This window comes from Octodon degus, unplaced genomic scaffold (assembly GCF_000260255.1).
Source record: "Octodon degus isolate 3935 unplaced genomic scaffold, OctDeg1.0 scaffold00017, whole genome shotgun sequence".
Taxonomy (NCBI): Eukaryota; Metazoa; Chordata; class Mammalia; order Rodentia; family Octodontidae; genus Octodon; species Octodon degus.
Genome location: NW_004524593.1, coordinates 1,724,469 through 1,741,350, shown reverse-complemented (window position 1 = coordinate 1,741,350; position 16,882 = coordinate 1,724,469). Strand labels below are relative to the sequence as shown.

The window sequence follows — 16,882 nt, the reverse complement described above, 5'->3', positions numbered from 1 at the left end:
GTTGTTTGTTGTACAGGATGCAGACATGATATCCTATTTACAAACACTATTAGAACAAATCCCTCTATTCATTGAATTAAGAGAATGTAGCTGTATATCTATCCTAACCATTTTGAATACACAGATTCAAAATGGACATTCATCTATATCCCCTTTTTTTGTTTAGTTCCATCATTTAAATATTATAGGTATGTGAACTCAGCAAAATATTCCAAAATAGTGCAGTAGTCCATAATAGTATTGGGTCTTCCACTTGACTGTCAATGTTAGAAGTTGTTGACCTGAGTCTCCTAGGGCCTCTTCCATCTTTGTCAAGGGGAATGCTAACCTTCTCTCCTTTCATACAACACAATTTTCAAATACCTTATGCAAATGTCTTTATAAAATACTGGAAATATGATAACATCTTGCTACCTTTGCATGGGGACACTGCCCTTTATTTACGTATTCCAGGACCTTGGTCCTTTATGTGCATGGTCTCAGTCACACTGACTGAATGGTGTGTAGGTTCGTGGACAGAGGATCTGGTTTAGGATGTGAAGTGGACTCTGAGCTGGGCCAGGAGGCACGCAATTCTACCTCCTCCACAGGGAAGGGAAGCCAGCAGCAACTCTTGTGTCCTTTTTTCTCTTCTTAGGGAAACCCATGAAGGAGAGAAACTACTCATCTGCTCCTTCTCAGTAGTCGAGTGTGAAGCAGGGGGGTTAAGTGAGATGGGAGGGGCAAGGGAACAGGAACAACAGATCAAGAAATGATTTTTGGACAAGATGAAGCGCTCTTCTCTCTTGTTGGCTGTCTACATCATTTTAAGGTTTTCTTTTAAAAGACCTGTATATAATAGCACATGCCTCAGCACTTGGGAGGCTGAGGCAGGATGATAGCTGTGAGTCTGAGGCCAATCTGGGCTAAATAAAGAGTTCAAGAAAAGCCTTAAGCTTAGTGAAGCACTGTCTCAAAATAAATAAATGTTTTTTCTCTTAGAGTGAAATTTGCTTCATAAATACCAGTCACTTACTGCAGGGCTAGGTCATGCTGCAAATGTGACAGAGATGTTAACCATTTATGTGACAGACTACAGGCAACACTCCTGGCATCCTGCATTTTTCCACCATCAAAGCTAGTGGGGATCAGGATGAGATTTCCACATGCCTAGGTCCTGTGTTTGCTCAAAAGCTTGCATTTGGAAAAGGGAAGCTCACCCAACTACTGTGCCAAAACTGTGGCGACACACGGAGAAATTCTCCAATTCAGGGCTTCTCCCCTGGTTGTTGCATGGCCACAGACCTTCAGCTGTCTGTTCTGTTCAGCAGCTCCCCAACATCCCACATTCATTTGCCAAAACTGTTGGGAAATATAATTAAGAGCACAATTTTCTCCCAATACAGAAATCCCCAAAGAGATAACAGAGAAACAAAACACTTTTATTATGGAACCAGAATGTGATGCAAACACCAGCAGTTGGCTAAGAGATTGTAACAAGCAAAACAGCTCTTGTTCGTCACATAACCAAGCAGGTGCACCCCAGGACACCCAGGCTCTTTGGGGATGTAGCACAGTCCTCAAGGAAGAAGACTCGGTCAGCACCTGCATTCACAGAGGCTGTTCCAACTTCATCATGATATTTGGGCAAACCACGCTGGTGGCTTTCTCCAGAGGAAAAGCATACATCTTTTATCTCAAATAATATTATATAAATATAATTATTAATCAATTATCTTAATAATAGATAATTGACTTTGCAAATTGGAGTGAAGTGCCCAATGAAGTTAGGCTCTTAGGCTCCTGCAGTCCCTGAGAGGTTGGGACATCTCATCTGGACATGTGCATCTCATAGAGATGGCTCCCAGGCCTTTGAAGAAACATTACTGTTTGAGAGTCTGGCAAGAGACTTCATCATTAAGATGGCTCAGTGGAATAAGCGCTTCCCTAGCAAGTGTAAGGGCCTGAGTTCAATGCCCAGTTCCAGGAAAAAAAAAAAAAGATTTACAGACTTTTTTTTTTTTTTTTTGGTGGAATGGGGGATTGAACTCAGGCCCTTGCACTGGCTAGGGAAGTGCTTATTCCACTAAGCCATCTCCCCAGCCTCTACATATATTTTTAAAAACTAAAGAAATTGCAAAAAAGGCACAGGGGAGTCCTTTCTTTTCAATAGGGAAAATAAAGCCCTTACTTTTAATTTGCATTAGCCCTTAGAGTAGGGAAATAAGTATTCCACCAGTTTCTCTCTGAATCAATGAATTACGATCAGATTCTCAGGTCTGAAAAGGATCTGAGACAATAATCCATTTAGGCCCTCACCTTGGTGCAGCTGAGTGGCTAAACGTTTAAAGACTCACAGTTGACTTGTCACTTCCATCACCTACACGGGAGGATCAAGATTCTGTTTTAAGAACCTGATGGGCTCAGAGTTCTTTTGCCTACGTGAACTCCTTCCTGTCATGAATTATCCCCAGATAATCAATTCTGTCACTTAGAAGGCTCCTTAGCATCTTCATACACAGGATCAGCACATGCATGCACCGCCTTGAAGGGAACCACTGTGCCATGTAGCACTGGCTTTGTTGGTGGTAGTTAAGTGGCCATACAATGCAGGTACTTTTTGGATGCTACTCAAATCCTGCATCTATAGTTAACTCACTCAACATCTAGTAAATCAGCCTTTCCCCCCCCCATAATTTTATTGAGAAACAAATAGCAATGAGACAGTTTCAAATCAAATTGGTAGGACAGTTTCAATAATTAACACATTGTATACTCTCTTCCTAGTGGTTATTTGCTAAATCAGCATTTTAAATAATTTTGTCACTAAGATATATGCAATTAGCTTTTTTTGGAATGTTGTCATTTTTTTTTTAAACAAAACAGTATTTACATTGTAGATTTTCTATGACATCAAGTTATTTTTTGGGTGTGCCTATCTGCCTGAATCTCCACAATGGGGTCATGACCTGTTCTGCTTCAGTCTTCCATAATGCTTGGCCCAGTGTCTTGTCTGAAACAGAGAAAGAACTAGGCCTAGTGAGTGTAGAGGATGGAAAGGGGTAGTCTGTTCTTCGCTCAATATAGGGGGGAAAACTGCCTGACAATCAGAACCAAGGTTGTCTTGAGAACTCATGGATTATCGGTTGTCAACTACAGGCGAGGCTGCCCTTCGTGGGGTTGCATGAGGACTCCTGAAGAGCAGGATGTTCAATTTCCTAGCAGATTCGATGAGAGTTTAGGTCTTTTGACTTAAAATGGAGAGAAGTGGATTATTTACTAAAATATACTGAGATCTTAGGTCTTGAGTAACATGTCCTTAGTCCTGACCCTCGTTTCCCATCCTCAGCCCAAGACAGGAGGTAAAACCAATGTCAAGGTTCTCTGGAGATTGTTAGGTAAATGGAGAAATAAGCACACACAGGTAAGTGAACACTTGAAATCACTTGTACTGCCTACTATAACCTAAGAAGAGGTGGAATGAGAGCGGGAAAAGACATTTTTTCTTTCATGATGCAATCAGGAAATTAGAGGGACACAGATACTATCGAGACAGACCTTAATATGGAGGGAAAACTGCCTGACAATTAGAACCAAGGTTGACTTTGGTTCAATTTGGGGCTGAAACACGGCAACAGCAGTTTTGGCTTCAACTTGTGCTCCCACAGATGTGATACCAAAGGTTACCCTGAAAACCAAAACGCTTGCTCCTATAGTCCCCATTCTTTTCTCTTCCAATCATCTGTGCAGAGGAAGACGAGTGGAGGTGATGCTGCTTTTCAGCCTGCAGCCAAGGCGTGCAGAAGGAAAAGACATTGCAAACACTGCACATTGGGCATTTTTCTAAGCCACTTTTCCCATACAGCTGTGATGATGGCCGCTGGCAGGTCAGTTCACGTAGACAGATACCATGTTCAGAGTGCATAAGGGATACATTCATTGTATAGACTTGCTGTTCATCTTCTAGCTTATGGCTTTAAACTTATGGGGGGGGCAACTTTTATATTTTATGCTTCTTTATTCTTCACAATGGAAAAGTTGAAGAGGTGTGATTAAATTTTTAATCCCATATGCTAAGTACTACCCTGTATTCAGGGTCTGCTTTTTAATTTCAAAGAGTACCAGAGGCCTTTCCAGAGATGTATTACTGAAATAGTACAGAAAAGCTTTGTAATTCAGTAGTACAGAATCATCACAACCCAGCCCTAAGAATACAAGGCTGCCTTTCCCCAGAGAAGCATGGAGCTCCTGAGACACGTCTCTTGGGATCAGGCAAGCAGAAGGTGGGAAGTGGAAGTGAGGACTTCCTTAAACACATTGACAACTGGCCTTTAAATACAAGAAAAAAACTGGAGAAATAGGCTCATCTCCCACAGTGGCTCAGTTTTATTCAAACTTAAAGTGAATTAAGTATTCAATCAAAATTTAATGCTGCAAAATTAGCCACTGTACAAAGACTGCGAAATATGTATGAATATTTTATGAAACAGTCATTCCAAGAAAACACCGGGTTCTAAGTCCTCATTTAAATGCTAGGAGCCTGAGAAATTTCCTTTGTATTTAGAAAGGAAATTGCCGCAGCACACGGTGAAGAACTAGAAAGGAAATGGAGAAACAGGGAGGAACAGTGTGGTGGGATAGCCTTCTAAAATATTTGCATCTGCAACATTCAACAGGCTACCTGAAACAAATCTTTCAGTGCATTCAGTGAAAATAACCTCAGCCCCAAAGAGGGTTAGTGAGTACAGCACTGTAGAGACCTTCACAGCCTACTCAGATAATGTCTAAATGCCTGTCCCCTCAGCTGCAACTTGAACACTGTCACTTTTTCTTAGAAAGACTACGCACGAAGGTGGCTGCACATGGCTTGCGTGCACTCTTGTGGAAACAGCAGCGAAACTCTGAAAAAATTAAAAAAGCTTTTATTCAAACTTTAATCAATGATGTCCCAAATGGCCTCCCAGGGTCCTGTGCTGGAGGTATACTATGTTGGAAAGGGAATACCGTTCTGTTGTTTTTTTGACCAAAAGAATGAAAGCTCAGCAGAAAAATGACCCCCATTTTCCTTCTCAGTCCCTGCTACATGGTTGGCACCTAGAAAAAGGGTCAGCAAACTACAGCACGAAGGTCAAATCCAGGTGGTGGCCTTTTTCCGTATGGGTGTAACAAAAAGTTTCTATGTTTTTAAAAGCTTAAAATAGATTTTTTTAAAAAAGATTCTGTGATATAATTCATTGAAATCCAAATTTCAGTGTTTTATTAAAACAGCCCCATCAGTTTACATTTTGCTGAGGGCTTTCACACGCTATGATGGCAGACTACAGTACTTGTGATGAGACCTTATGATTCAGAAAGCCTTAGTGGCCCTTCATAGAAAAAGGCCACTGACTCCTGACCTAGAGTGCTGGCCACCACATAACAGGCCCTGTAACTAAGCGAATGAACCCACACCCACAAAGTGGAGCAAGGGCTTTCTCCCCTCTGCAGAGCAACTGCCTATGTCCATTACGTCCACCAGCACTCATTTATGACCGAAGCTCCCTCAACCCCTGAGATAAACCTTTCTTTCATGTGTATAAAACTAAAGATGAGTATTTACATTTTGAGTATGTTTACTTGTCTGCCTTGTTTTTTTCTCTTGAAAATACTAAAGACCCCACAGTTCTTCCAACAGGCTCCTAAACATCTGGTCACGGGTTGAGCATGTTGACAAAGCAATAGTGAATTTATTTACGAAAATTCTTTAAATCTTCAGAGCATCTGAGTACTTCATACGGCAGTTTGTTAACCTGGATCCTATCATGTTTGGGAACTTGATTTTAGTATTTATGAGAATCCCTACCTGCTTTCAATCCAGGCTGTTCTTGAAAATTGGGCATTAAGGAGTTTGCTTCTCAAACTAGGAAACAACTGATGACTTACAGAAAACTCAGAACAAATTAAAATCATACGCAAAGGGAAGATTTGCTCCTCATACTGAGATGGTACAGAGAACAAATGGCAGATGTGACTCAGACACGACAATGACTACAGGCTTTAAATAATCTTCAGGTTTTCAGTTTATTGATTGAGAGTTTCAATGCAAAGAAGCAGAATTTTAGAGATAAATTTGGAGTCAACAGATTTACCATCCTTTGCAAGTCTATACTATTTCTCAGTGACAGAATTGAGACTGGAACAGCAATCTGCAATTCCATACACTCTGCCTCTACTTTGTTCAGTGCCAGCTGGAGTGATCACTGTGGTTTCCTGTGTGTCCTTCTTTAGCTCTGACTTCCACTGCACTGTCTCGCACTTCATATATTTTGACCTATCTTTATACTCTTACGAAGGCCTCCATTAAAAAAACAAAAACAAAAACAAAAAAAAACCTTCTATTTATTTGTTTGGTAAACGGTCTCGCTGTGGAGCTCGGACTCATAGTGATCCTTCTGTCTCAGCATCCCCAGCACTGGGACTACAGGTGTGCGCCACCATGCCTGGTTTCAGCAGTGGGCTCGGTGAGGGGCTGGCACAGCATGCAGTACCAGGATTCAACTTGGGTTCTTGTGCTTGCCAAAAGGTCTCCATCTTTTTTTTTTTTAAATTATTTATTTATTTATTACGTTTATTTATTGTGTGTGTGTGGCGCCAGCTCAGCCCACCAGGGGGCGAGGCTGGCTGGCATGTGGTGCTGAAGGATCGAACCGCGGTCCTTGTGCTTTGCCAAGCTTGTTCCAAGTAGCTGCTTTAGACCACTGAGCCATCTCTCCAGCCCATCCATCTTTTGTAAAACTTTTATTTTGGAAGTTTTCTAGATTTACAAGAAAGTTGCAAAGACAGAGCACCCTTATTCCGTGCACTCACTTTTTCCCTGTTAGAATCTTGCATCAATGAGGTATAACTGTTTCATTTAATGAACCAATACTGATATATTAATATCTAGTAAACTAGATATTTAGATATCCTTTAATGTATTTCTGAATTCCACTTAGAGTAGCATACAGCATTTGCTTGAGTGTCCTTATCCTCCTCAGGAATGTGACAGCTCCTCACTTTTTTGATTTGATGATTTTGCCACTTTCACATGACTGGTCAGGTACTTAGTAGGATATCTCTCAGGAGAGATTTGTCTGTTTTCCTCATTTAGACAGGTGTTATGGGATAAATTTTGTTTTTCAGACCAGTGTTAAAGGACCATTTTCATAACTTTCTACAAATAGTATATTTTTATCAACATATCACCTTTGATGTTGACTTTGATCCATGACTAAGGTGATGTAAGAAGTTTCTTTTTATAATTTTTTTCTCTCTCCTTCTCTCTTCCTGTCTGCATTGTACTCTCTGGGGAAAAAGCCACTAGTCACAGCCCATACCTAATGAGTGGGGCTATGCTCCATTTGTTTGGGGTGGAGTATCCATGTAAATAATTTAGAATTCTGCATAGAAAATGTCTCTTGTCCATTTACTTATCTAGTTGTTTAATACTATAGCTTCATGGGTGTTTTATATTCTGGATTACAATCCAATACTTCTTCACTGTTCAACTATCCCATTCTTGGCCATGAAGGTTATTGATATTTCCCTTTGTCTTAAATGTTCCTTTGTGCCTTTGTTAAGTGCTTTTTAAGATTCAGCTAAGATCCCTCCTTCAGGGAAAAGGTCCTGACAACTACCTCTACTCCCAGCCCTTCATCACCTGCTATTCTAGGCTAATATATTTTTTTCAATGTACTATATCTTATGTCTACTGTGGCATTTATCCTACCTTGTACATTGGTTTTCCCACTGAACAATAAGCTTCTTGAGGATAGGGATCATGTCTTATTTTATCTATCCCTAGTACACAGTTCCTCAAAGTGGGAGCTCAACCAGTAACTGCACAATCTCCCTTGAATTTTCTCTTCGATGGCTCAGAAACACTTAACCAATTTACCAGAAGCTCTGAAAGTACTAGAGGGTGATGCTATTACAAGTGTTAACATCAGTTATATGACTAATATGCCCAGGTAAAGTAATAAATCCTAGTTAAAGCTGCACAATTACGTTAAGGATAATGACCCATTACCCTTATATTTAGGACAAGGGCTTCTGGGTTTGCCTAGAACTTATGAACACTATGGCTAGGAGATTCCCAAGTTTCACTGCTGATTAGGTCTTACAACCATGCTTTTCATGCCCAATCTCCCATGAACTCTTGCCCTGCTTCATCCACTCTTCATAAATCAGTTATCATTCCCTTTAACCTTCAACTGTGCTATAAGAATTCAAATTCCTAACTGTCTCTTAGAAGGCTCCAAAACACTGGCCTTTTCTCCTTTTTATTTTTTACTTTATTTTTTAATGTATTTAGTACAAGGTCTACAGGGTCTATGTAGATCAGACTCGTAGTGATTTTCCTGTTTTCAGCCTCCCAAGTACTGGGATTACATTTTAGCAATCCCTGGGAGTGGGGATGACATGGCATGCCAGGGATCGACCCCTGGTCACTTCGCTCTGCCTAAGCAGTCCGCTGAGCTATCTGGCCAGCCCTTGCCTATGTTATATTATTTACTTATTTGGTACAGGATCTCACTACACAGCTTGGACTTGTAGTGATCCTCCTATCTCAGTCTCCCCAGGGCTGGGATTACAGGCGTGCGCCACCACACCTGGTTTCAGTGGCCAGCAGGATGTGTGTTACTGATGACTGAACCCGAGTCTTTGGCTTGCCAGGCAGAGGCTTAGACTCCCAAGCTACTTCCCCAGCCCTCTCTTTGCCTATTAATGTTCCACTGTCTATAATTGTTTTAAGGTGTACCTCAGTCATATGCCACTTTTGTTTTGCATTTAATTTTAGTGACTTTTTTTCAGGATATATCTCTAAGTGAATTGCCTTAAGTAAAGAATCCACATTTAAATAGTCTTTCTATATTTTTACAAAAGGTCATTCACTCGTCTTGGAAACCATGTCCAAGTATCAAGATTTTCCTTGGTGAGGGGTGGAACTTCCTGAATAATACTAGTTTTTCTGTTCAGAATTCCATTCATAAGTTTATCAGGTCATATTTCCCAGAAACTAGTAAAATTTAACTCTTTTCAAGCTCTAGAAACTAAAAAATTTCCCGTAAGTTTGAGGCAAACTTGTTGGGTAATTAAAACATGACCTGAACTAATACAATACAGTTGTTTTGCTTTTATTAATTTAATGACTCCCACACATGAAAATTCATACATTTTGCTGAAGTATTAATGTATCCGATGTGGAATATTTCCCCAGACTCTTGCAAGTATGTGTGTGTGTGTGTGTGTGTGTGTGTGTGTGTGTATATATATATATATATATATATATATATATATTATGCAGACTACTTCTCTAATGTTGACAAAAATCCTAAACTCCAACATCTACCTGGCTTCAGGTAATAAAACATGATCATGTTGTGGGTTGCAGTTATTTAGCTAACAGAATGGCACATGTTGACTACCCTAATCATACTTCTCTTTATCCAATCAACCTTTTCTAAGTTTGCATTTTTATAAAATGTACAGTATAATTTTGTTTTTATCTTTTGCTGAAACGTGTTCAAGCTTTTAAAGTAGTTCATTAATTGTTATTTTTGTTTTACTAACTTCTTTCCTTCTGTAATCTGAAAATGACTTATAAAAATAACTGGACAACTGAAGAGATTGTATGGCTGAGAAATCTAGGAAAGGGCTTGAGACTTTTCCTGTAAGCCGGGAGCTGGCAATCCATGATCTCTAGGCCAAAGCCTGACCCTCCACTTCTTCTTCCCCAGCCTCACTCGTTCCTTCACATAGGGTCTGTGCTGTTTTCCTGTGACACTGACAGAGCTTAGTAGATGCAATGAAGACCACAAGGCCTGGAAAGCCTTAAAACCTTATTACCTGACCCCTTTAAGGAAAATTTTGCTGACCCCTGCTCCAAGGCATTGCTCAGCCTTGGATGGTCTTAATAGTTACAATTAGTTGATAATTATGATTTTTATAAAGTAAATTGATTTGGTGCCCACACTTAGGACTCACTGTATGTATGCACGACATGTAAAAGGCGAAGAGAGAACTAGCTGATACAAATGCAAAGACTGACTTTTGTGTTTCAATTGAGCTTAACTGGTCAAAAATTCAGACCTGTGGCAAATCTAGAGGGAGTAGGGAGTAAAGTACTGCGTGAAGAAATAAACATGACCAGAAAATGAAGAAAGGAATTCATAAAGTCCTCTCTTTCACTGTAAACATTAGGTTCACTGACAGAAATCTGTAACTTTATATTGTTTACATTAGTAAGTATAATCCCCAAGAGGCTGGGAAATACGGGCCTACAATTATTCACTGGCACATTACTCTAAGTTCAGATGTGTACACTTTTTAAAAATTTTAGTGTGCTACTTCTTGAAGAGTATCTTTTATCATGTTCGACAAAAACTTTTCCAGTTCTGCTGTGGCTCAATAAACTTTTATTATTTTTTGTTATTTTTATTCAAAAGAATTTGTTTCCCTATCACAAAATTAGATAACCACACCACCAACAGCAGCAAAGTCCACCAAGTCACACTGCTGGTGGAGTCTGCTGGGTATTTCCAATGTCCCAAAGGTCATAAAGAAGGAAAAAATGAAAAAGTACTCAAAATACATCCAAAATCCATGATGACTTTGGGGAGAGATAGTACATAACAGTTCTGTTCCTCCTCTCATCAGCTACAGATGTGTTTCGGCAGGAGCAAGCACAATGTGATTTCAGCAGACCCTTCATACCAATTCTAGCACCTATTTGTAGAGAAAAAAAAAAAAAAGACAGTTTCATAAAATAATTTTAAAATATAAAGGGGTTTAATGAATCTCACCTACACGCATGAACAAAAGACCAAATAAACCAAATAAAAAAGGTTTACTAACTGGCATGAAGGGATTAAACCATTAATCCTTTTCTATTGTTGCATAAACTCTTTGAGATCAGTTATCTCCAGAATAAAACATGGATAAATGAACTGGCAAGGACAACATTTTTTTTTTCTTTTTTGGTGAAACTGAGGATTAAACTCAGGCCCTTGTGCTTGCCAGGGAAGCACTTATTCTACTGAGCCATCTCCCCAGCCCCATGGACAACATTTTTTGAATACCTACTGACATCTTTACATATTTTTTTAGTGTTCATTTTGTTTTGCTTTGTTTAGAAGGGTCTCACTGTGTAGTCTAGGTTGGTCCTGATCTCACTATGTGACCCAGGCTAGCCTCAAACTCACAGTGATCTTCCTGTCTGCTGCGATTATAGGAGAACATCACCACACCTGGCTCATCATATATTCTTTATTTTTATTATTATTCTTTTTGTATTTAGGACAGGGTGTACAGGGTCTCACTGCGTAGAATTTTTAGAAAGTGTACACATCTGAACTTAGATCACTATAAACAGTGATCCTCCTGTTTACAGCCTCCCAAGTGCTGTGATTACAGGAGCGCACCACCATGTCCAGTCTCAATTGCCTTCTCAGTGTACCCGGGGGGTGGGGAGGGCACAGCAGGCCCTGGGAGTCCCTGCCCCTGCGTCTGCCTAAGTAGGCGCTTTAATCCACTGAGCTATTTGGCTGGCCCACCCATCACAGATTTTTGTGAAAATTTGAAATGTTATTGTTTAGGATTTTAATCAATGTATTTTCTTGTAGTGATAAATACTAGTTGGATCAAACACTAACACACAGTGGCAATCATAATCAGGATATATAGGATCTACTCCTTTATTTCCTGGCCAATCATCTAATGTCAGGATATTTTGTCAGTGTTAAATGCTGCATTTTGTCATAAAAGCTAGTTGTGATATTGCTAAAACTACACATAAGAATATGAAAAGTCAAATAAATGGTTAAGGAAAGACAGAGAACATTAAAGTAATTATGAGATATTGTCAAAAAGATGTTATAGGGAGACTGCAATTCCAGGGGGTAAAGACCTAAATATTCAATGTTTTTCCTCCTGCTCTTCTAAGCCTTGACGTACAGTCATGCTCCCATAACGCTTTTTGTCTTTCTCAGGCACAGAGGCTACTTACTATGACATGTCATTGCTACTGAGTAGAATCTTAAATTTGTCAGTGAGATTCTGTGAGTATCAATGAAGCTTTGAGTTTCTCCAGGGACATTAGTAAACTCAGTTGCTTCCAAGGCCAAATCTCTTAAAGAATCAAGTGCCCCTTTTTCAATTTATGCCTTGCCATGAGAATGAGATAAAGAGACTGACAGACTATAGAATGTGATTTATATCAAAGATTCAAAGACTTTTCTACTTTCTATCAGACCATACCAGCTAACACTACTGTCCTTCTGCTTTGAGTTTACCCAGGATGTGTTAGGCTTCTATTTGCCCCCTGGAGCCTGGGTCACTCTCTACTTAGGATAGATGTAAAACTATAACAAAATCAATGCTCACTGGCAGGTGAAATAGCCCACAGTACATAAAAAAATATGCTGTGATATTTCAGAAAAAATTCTTGCAGAGAAAAGGCAATCCTACAATATGTGCTAATAAATGCCTCCACCAAAACAGTGTTCTGTTTCAAAAGCTTACTGCTTAGCTCAGGATTTATTTATCCAACATACCATGCCCAAGGGCTAAACATTCAATAATATAATTACTTTTTTTTTTACTTTCTTGAGTTTCTACCTACAAAGGAAAGTATATGAAAAACTATGTATGAATTTGTGACACACCATGTGTCAAGGGGCATACAAAATTTCAGTGTTGGCATGATCACATCATCAATGAATCTTCAAGCGAACACTAAAAACCCCATTTGCCTGACCCTACTTTGGCAACTGAGGAAAAACATATTTGTCAGGGATGAGAAGGAAGAAAAAGAATACAATTCAGAGCAGGACATGTGTAAGCGTAGCATGTACATAAGTAAGCACGCCTTGCTATCTCTTGAACTCTGTGCACTGGACGCTCAGTGGGATAGCAGCACTGCTGTTAAGAGGTTACATGGTGCTCGGCCCACAGCGATTGTGCAACAAAATCCATCTGTTTTTCAAGCTGACCACCTATCAATCTATACAACCTCAACAAAGACTATCTTCTCCATAGTTGAAAGCTACCCACTTCTTTCCCCATTCAATCAAGATGTTTTCAAGGACAGAGACCCATAATTTGGAATGGTTTCTCAAGCTCCACACAATGATCTATTTTCATGATCCTGTGATAGTCTAAAAATGGATCTTATTTTAAAATGAAGATGTATAAAACAGCTTACCTTAATTGTACCCTGACTGTTAGCAGCAATCAGCACATTGGACTCCTAGAAAAGAACAAGAGCTTGTAAAATATAGAGGATTTCCTGGAGGGCAGTCCAAGAGAATAATTTCCTTTATCCTTTCTTCACTTCTCCCTAAGACACCAATAGAAGCTAAAAACGGAGATTCAACTTATGCTTTTAACTATGAGTTTTAAACATAAAACCCCACATTTTGAAGATTAAGTTTTAATAAAAAAGTTACAAGTAGATTAAAAAACTTCTGACTATCAAGGAAAGTAAAAGAAAAAAGAGCTATCAATGAAAGGAAAGCCAAGACAAAGACTGAAATAATACGTGAGAATCCTTAGGGAAAACAAAAGAGTGCAACTGCTTCCGCGGCTACCCTTTCAGTCCATTTCTGCCATAAAATCCCAGCCTCGCAAGTAAATGTTGCCAGTATCGTGGCACAAATATCTATGGGTAGTCACTGACAATTAGGAACCCAGAAAATGGGAATACTTTCTTTGAGAAGTAAGGCTATCTTTTTAAACAAAATATTCTATAATTCAACAAATGCATTATTAATAATCTTGAATTACTCAAATGAAAACTTGTATCATAAGCTATTTTTTATATGCTAAACCTTAAGCAGAGAGGCTTTTCTGAAAAGTAGGAAAGGCACACACAGAAATGGAGAAAAATTATCAGAAAATAATCTGAAAAAGTAGGAGTTGGGGGCTGGGGAGATGGCTCAGTAGAACAAGCACTTCCCTGGCAAGTGCAAGGGTCTGAGTTCAATAACCGGTTCCAGAAAAAAAAAAAAAAAAAATGTAGGAGTTAGGACATGTCTCCTTTGAAATAGGGCTAGTAGGAGGGCCAGAGGTTGGACACAGTCTGCAGTCCTTTGCACTCTGGAGTAAAAAGATCTAAGGGGTGACACACTTAAGATGGCCACGAGGCCTCTTAGCTGCTGCAAAGAATGAATCCAATGGACAGCTATGTGAAAACAGACCAAGTGGCTGAATTTCAATGAAGGATACAATTGATAAGCATGTGTGTCCTCCAAACTGCCAGAAAAGTGTAAGAAAGAGAACTCTTGGTTTGTAGGGTGTTCAAGTCACTTCAGCCAAGCTGAGTTACACTCTTTAGCTTCCTTGACACAAACAATTTGGGCTTTTCTGGTAGAAGACACACATTTCTCTTTGTATCTTTGATTCTGAGTAAAGCTACATTTGGAATTTTTTATGTTACTACTGACACATAAAAAAGCAATTAATTTCTCCTACTGTCCCAGGATTTTTTTTTTTTTTTTTTTTTAAATCCTAGAACTGCTAACAGGATTACAGCACTTCTTCAACATAGTCAGTGTTGATAGCATTAAAGTCACGGTCATTAGGGCCAGGGAAAATGGCTTAGCATCGTAAGTGCTGGCCTGTTAAGCACAAAGTCCTGAGTTCGAGGCCCAGTACCCACCCACCCCCAACCCCCAGTCATGATTGTTTTCTACAATCAACATGTGGAAATAGCTTTTTTTTTTTTTTGGTGGAACCAGGGATTGAACTCAGGCCCTTGCACTTGCCAGGCAAGTGCTTATTCCACTGAGCTATCTCATTGGCCCCGAGTTTAGGATTTTTGATGGGATATGTTCCTCATAAATAATTTAGGTATATAATTACACAAGCTGGGTTTGAAGCCTATACCTCACAGAATGCTAGAAAGAAGACATCTGATAATTACTCATCATGAACAAATACTTTATGTAAACCCATGTCTAGTATGGCATTCATAGACGATGTCAAGAGATGTAAAGAGGGATTTAACATGACACCTTTGCTGATAAGAGACAGATGAATACTTCATTTATTCACTGAACATGTTACTTATTAAAAAGCTATCATATAAATTCACTGTGCAGTTTGAGTGATCTTCTAGGAATGATATAAATACGGTACAGTGCCTGCATAATTCTTATACACTTAAAACTATTAAAAGTAATTAAAAAATGACTTTACATCTCAGTACTTCTCAATCAAAAGATCATGTATTTATAAAAAGGATTAAACTGTCAGCCAGATACTAGTCTAAGATAAATTAATTTTGCACACAGCAGAAAAATAATTCCAGCTTTCCTTAATTCTAACAGAAGAGATCTGATGGTAACACATACAAAGTTATTACATGTAAGTTCTCAATGAGTCTTGCTTGTATTTTGCATGACTGATAATTGCGAGTTGTCACTTCACTGTCCTATGCAGAGCTTAATAAGTTCTGGCTCGATAGGTTGCTTTCACTTGCTAAATGAAATAAAAATGCCAGGCAGCAATTCTCATTATCTCCTTCTGTTCTGGAAACTGACAGTTCTGCAGCAAAACTCTCTCCAAAACAAGCTAATAAAGTATTTGTTATCTTTTTTTTCACAATAGGAAGAGATTAAGACAATAAAAATGATCAGGTCTCTAAAAACAGAACCACACAAACATTAACCTGCTTATAATGTCAGCGATAGTATACTAACACGAATTTACAACTACTCAGCTTCCTCTCTGGTAGCATGCTAAAGAGCCATTACCTCCAGGATGTTAAAATCACGAGCAAGATGCTAAGCTGGATTTGATCTTCCAGTATAAAAATTAGAAAACTGAACATAACCCACAGGCCACACTCAGCGCTAGGCAGTATAGGACTGCAATCGCCTGGAGAAGGGAAGCAAACAGTCTTAATTGTCCTGGTTTTCTGCTTGGAAGCATTCAGGTCATTAAGGCATTTCAGGGAATTGACCAGAATCTTGGGCTGGGTGTGCCATCCTTTAATAGTAGGGCTAAACCAGACTTAAGGTAAATGCTTCTTTATACCTGGCTTCAGGAAAGCATTACCTGTGGGCTACACACATATACCATGTCACTGCCTGAGTTGTGTATTTAAATTTTACTAGAACATTTCCTTGCTCATTAGTTTATATATTATTTGTTTCTCCTTGTTCTATCGTATCAAGTAGACTTATACTATAAAAATATGTTAAAGGGAATTCTTCAAGTTGAAGGGATACTACATCATATAAAAATCCAGATACAAAAAAGGGATGAAGACCGCTGCAAATTGTCAATACTCAAGAAGAAAAAACATAATTTCATATCTTTAAATTTCTTCAATAGACAGTTGTGTATCTAAAGCAAAAAATAATTATGTGCTATGGTGATTATCACATAAACAGAACTAAAATTCACATAACAAAAACATGTACACTGTTGTAAGATTCTTCCATTACACACCACGGTATAATCTGAAGACACTGTGAAAAGTTAAACATGAGTATTATGAACTTTGGAAAAAGCACTTAACAATAGAAAAGAAAGGCTAGCAAACCAGAAAAGAAATGGATTAAAAATACTCAAGAAAAACAAAGAAAAAAAAATTATGGGCATAGAACATATAACAAGACAATTATTTTTTAAAAAAGATAAACCCAAACATATTAATAATCAAAGGAGTATGAAGACGAAATTATAAGAAATAAAGCCATGCTATTAAGTTGAGCTGTGGGGGACTCAGGTCAATAATATCTGACATTGCCAGTTAAACAGAAGACCCAATGCTATTATGGGCTACTGGACTCTTTTAGAATATTTCGCTGAGTTTACACACCTATAATATTCAATAACGGAACTTAGAAAAAATGGGGTATACAGATGAATGTCCATT

General features: G+C 38.8%; 1 protein-coding gene and 1 pseudogene across 5 annotated transcripts in view; both read right to left on the bottom strand.

Moving 5' to 3' along the window:
• Positions 1 to 213: 213 nt before the first annotated feature.
• Positions 214 to 350, bottom strand: LOC111815552 (annotated as a pseudogene).
• Positions 351 to 10,397: 10,047 nt separating this feature from the next.
• Positions 10,398 to 16,882, bottom strand: part of Cop1 (COP1, E3 ubiquitin ligase) — a 212,767-nt gene continuing 206,282 nt past the window's right edge. For 3 of the 5 annotated variants that reach the window (XM_023710244.1, XM_012513744.2, XM_023710245.1), the window contains 2 exons: positions 13,202 to 13,246; positions 10,399 to 10,725 (listed from right to left, as the gene is read on the bottom strand). In XM_023710244.1, the coding sequence (XP_023566012.1) occupies positions 10,708 to 10,725; positions 13,202 to 13,246 (63 nt within the window). In that variant the 3' untranslated portion in view covers positions 10,399 to 10,707. Of the gene's footprint in view, positions 10,726 to 13,201; positions 13,247 to 16,882 lie in introns of all 5 variants that reach the window. The other 2 variants (XM_004626780.3, XM_004626779.3) reach the window with 1 other exon arrangement.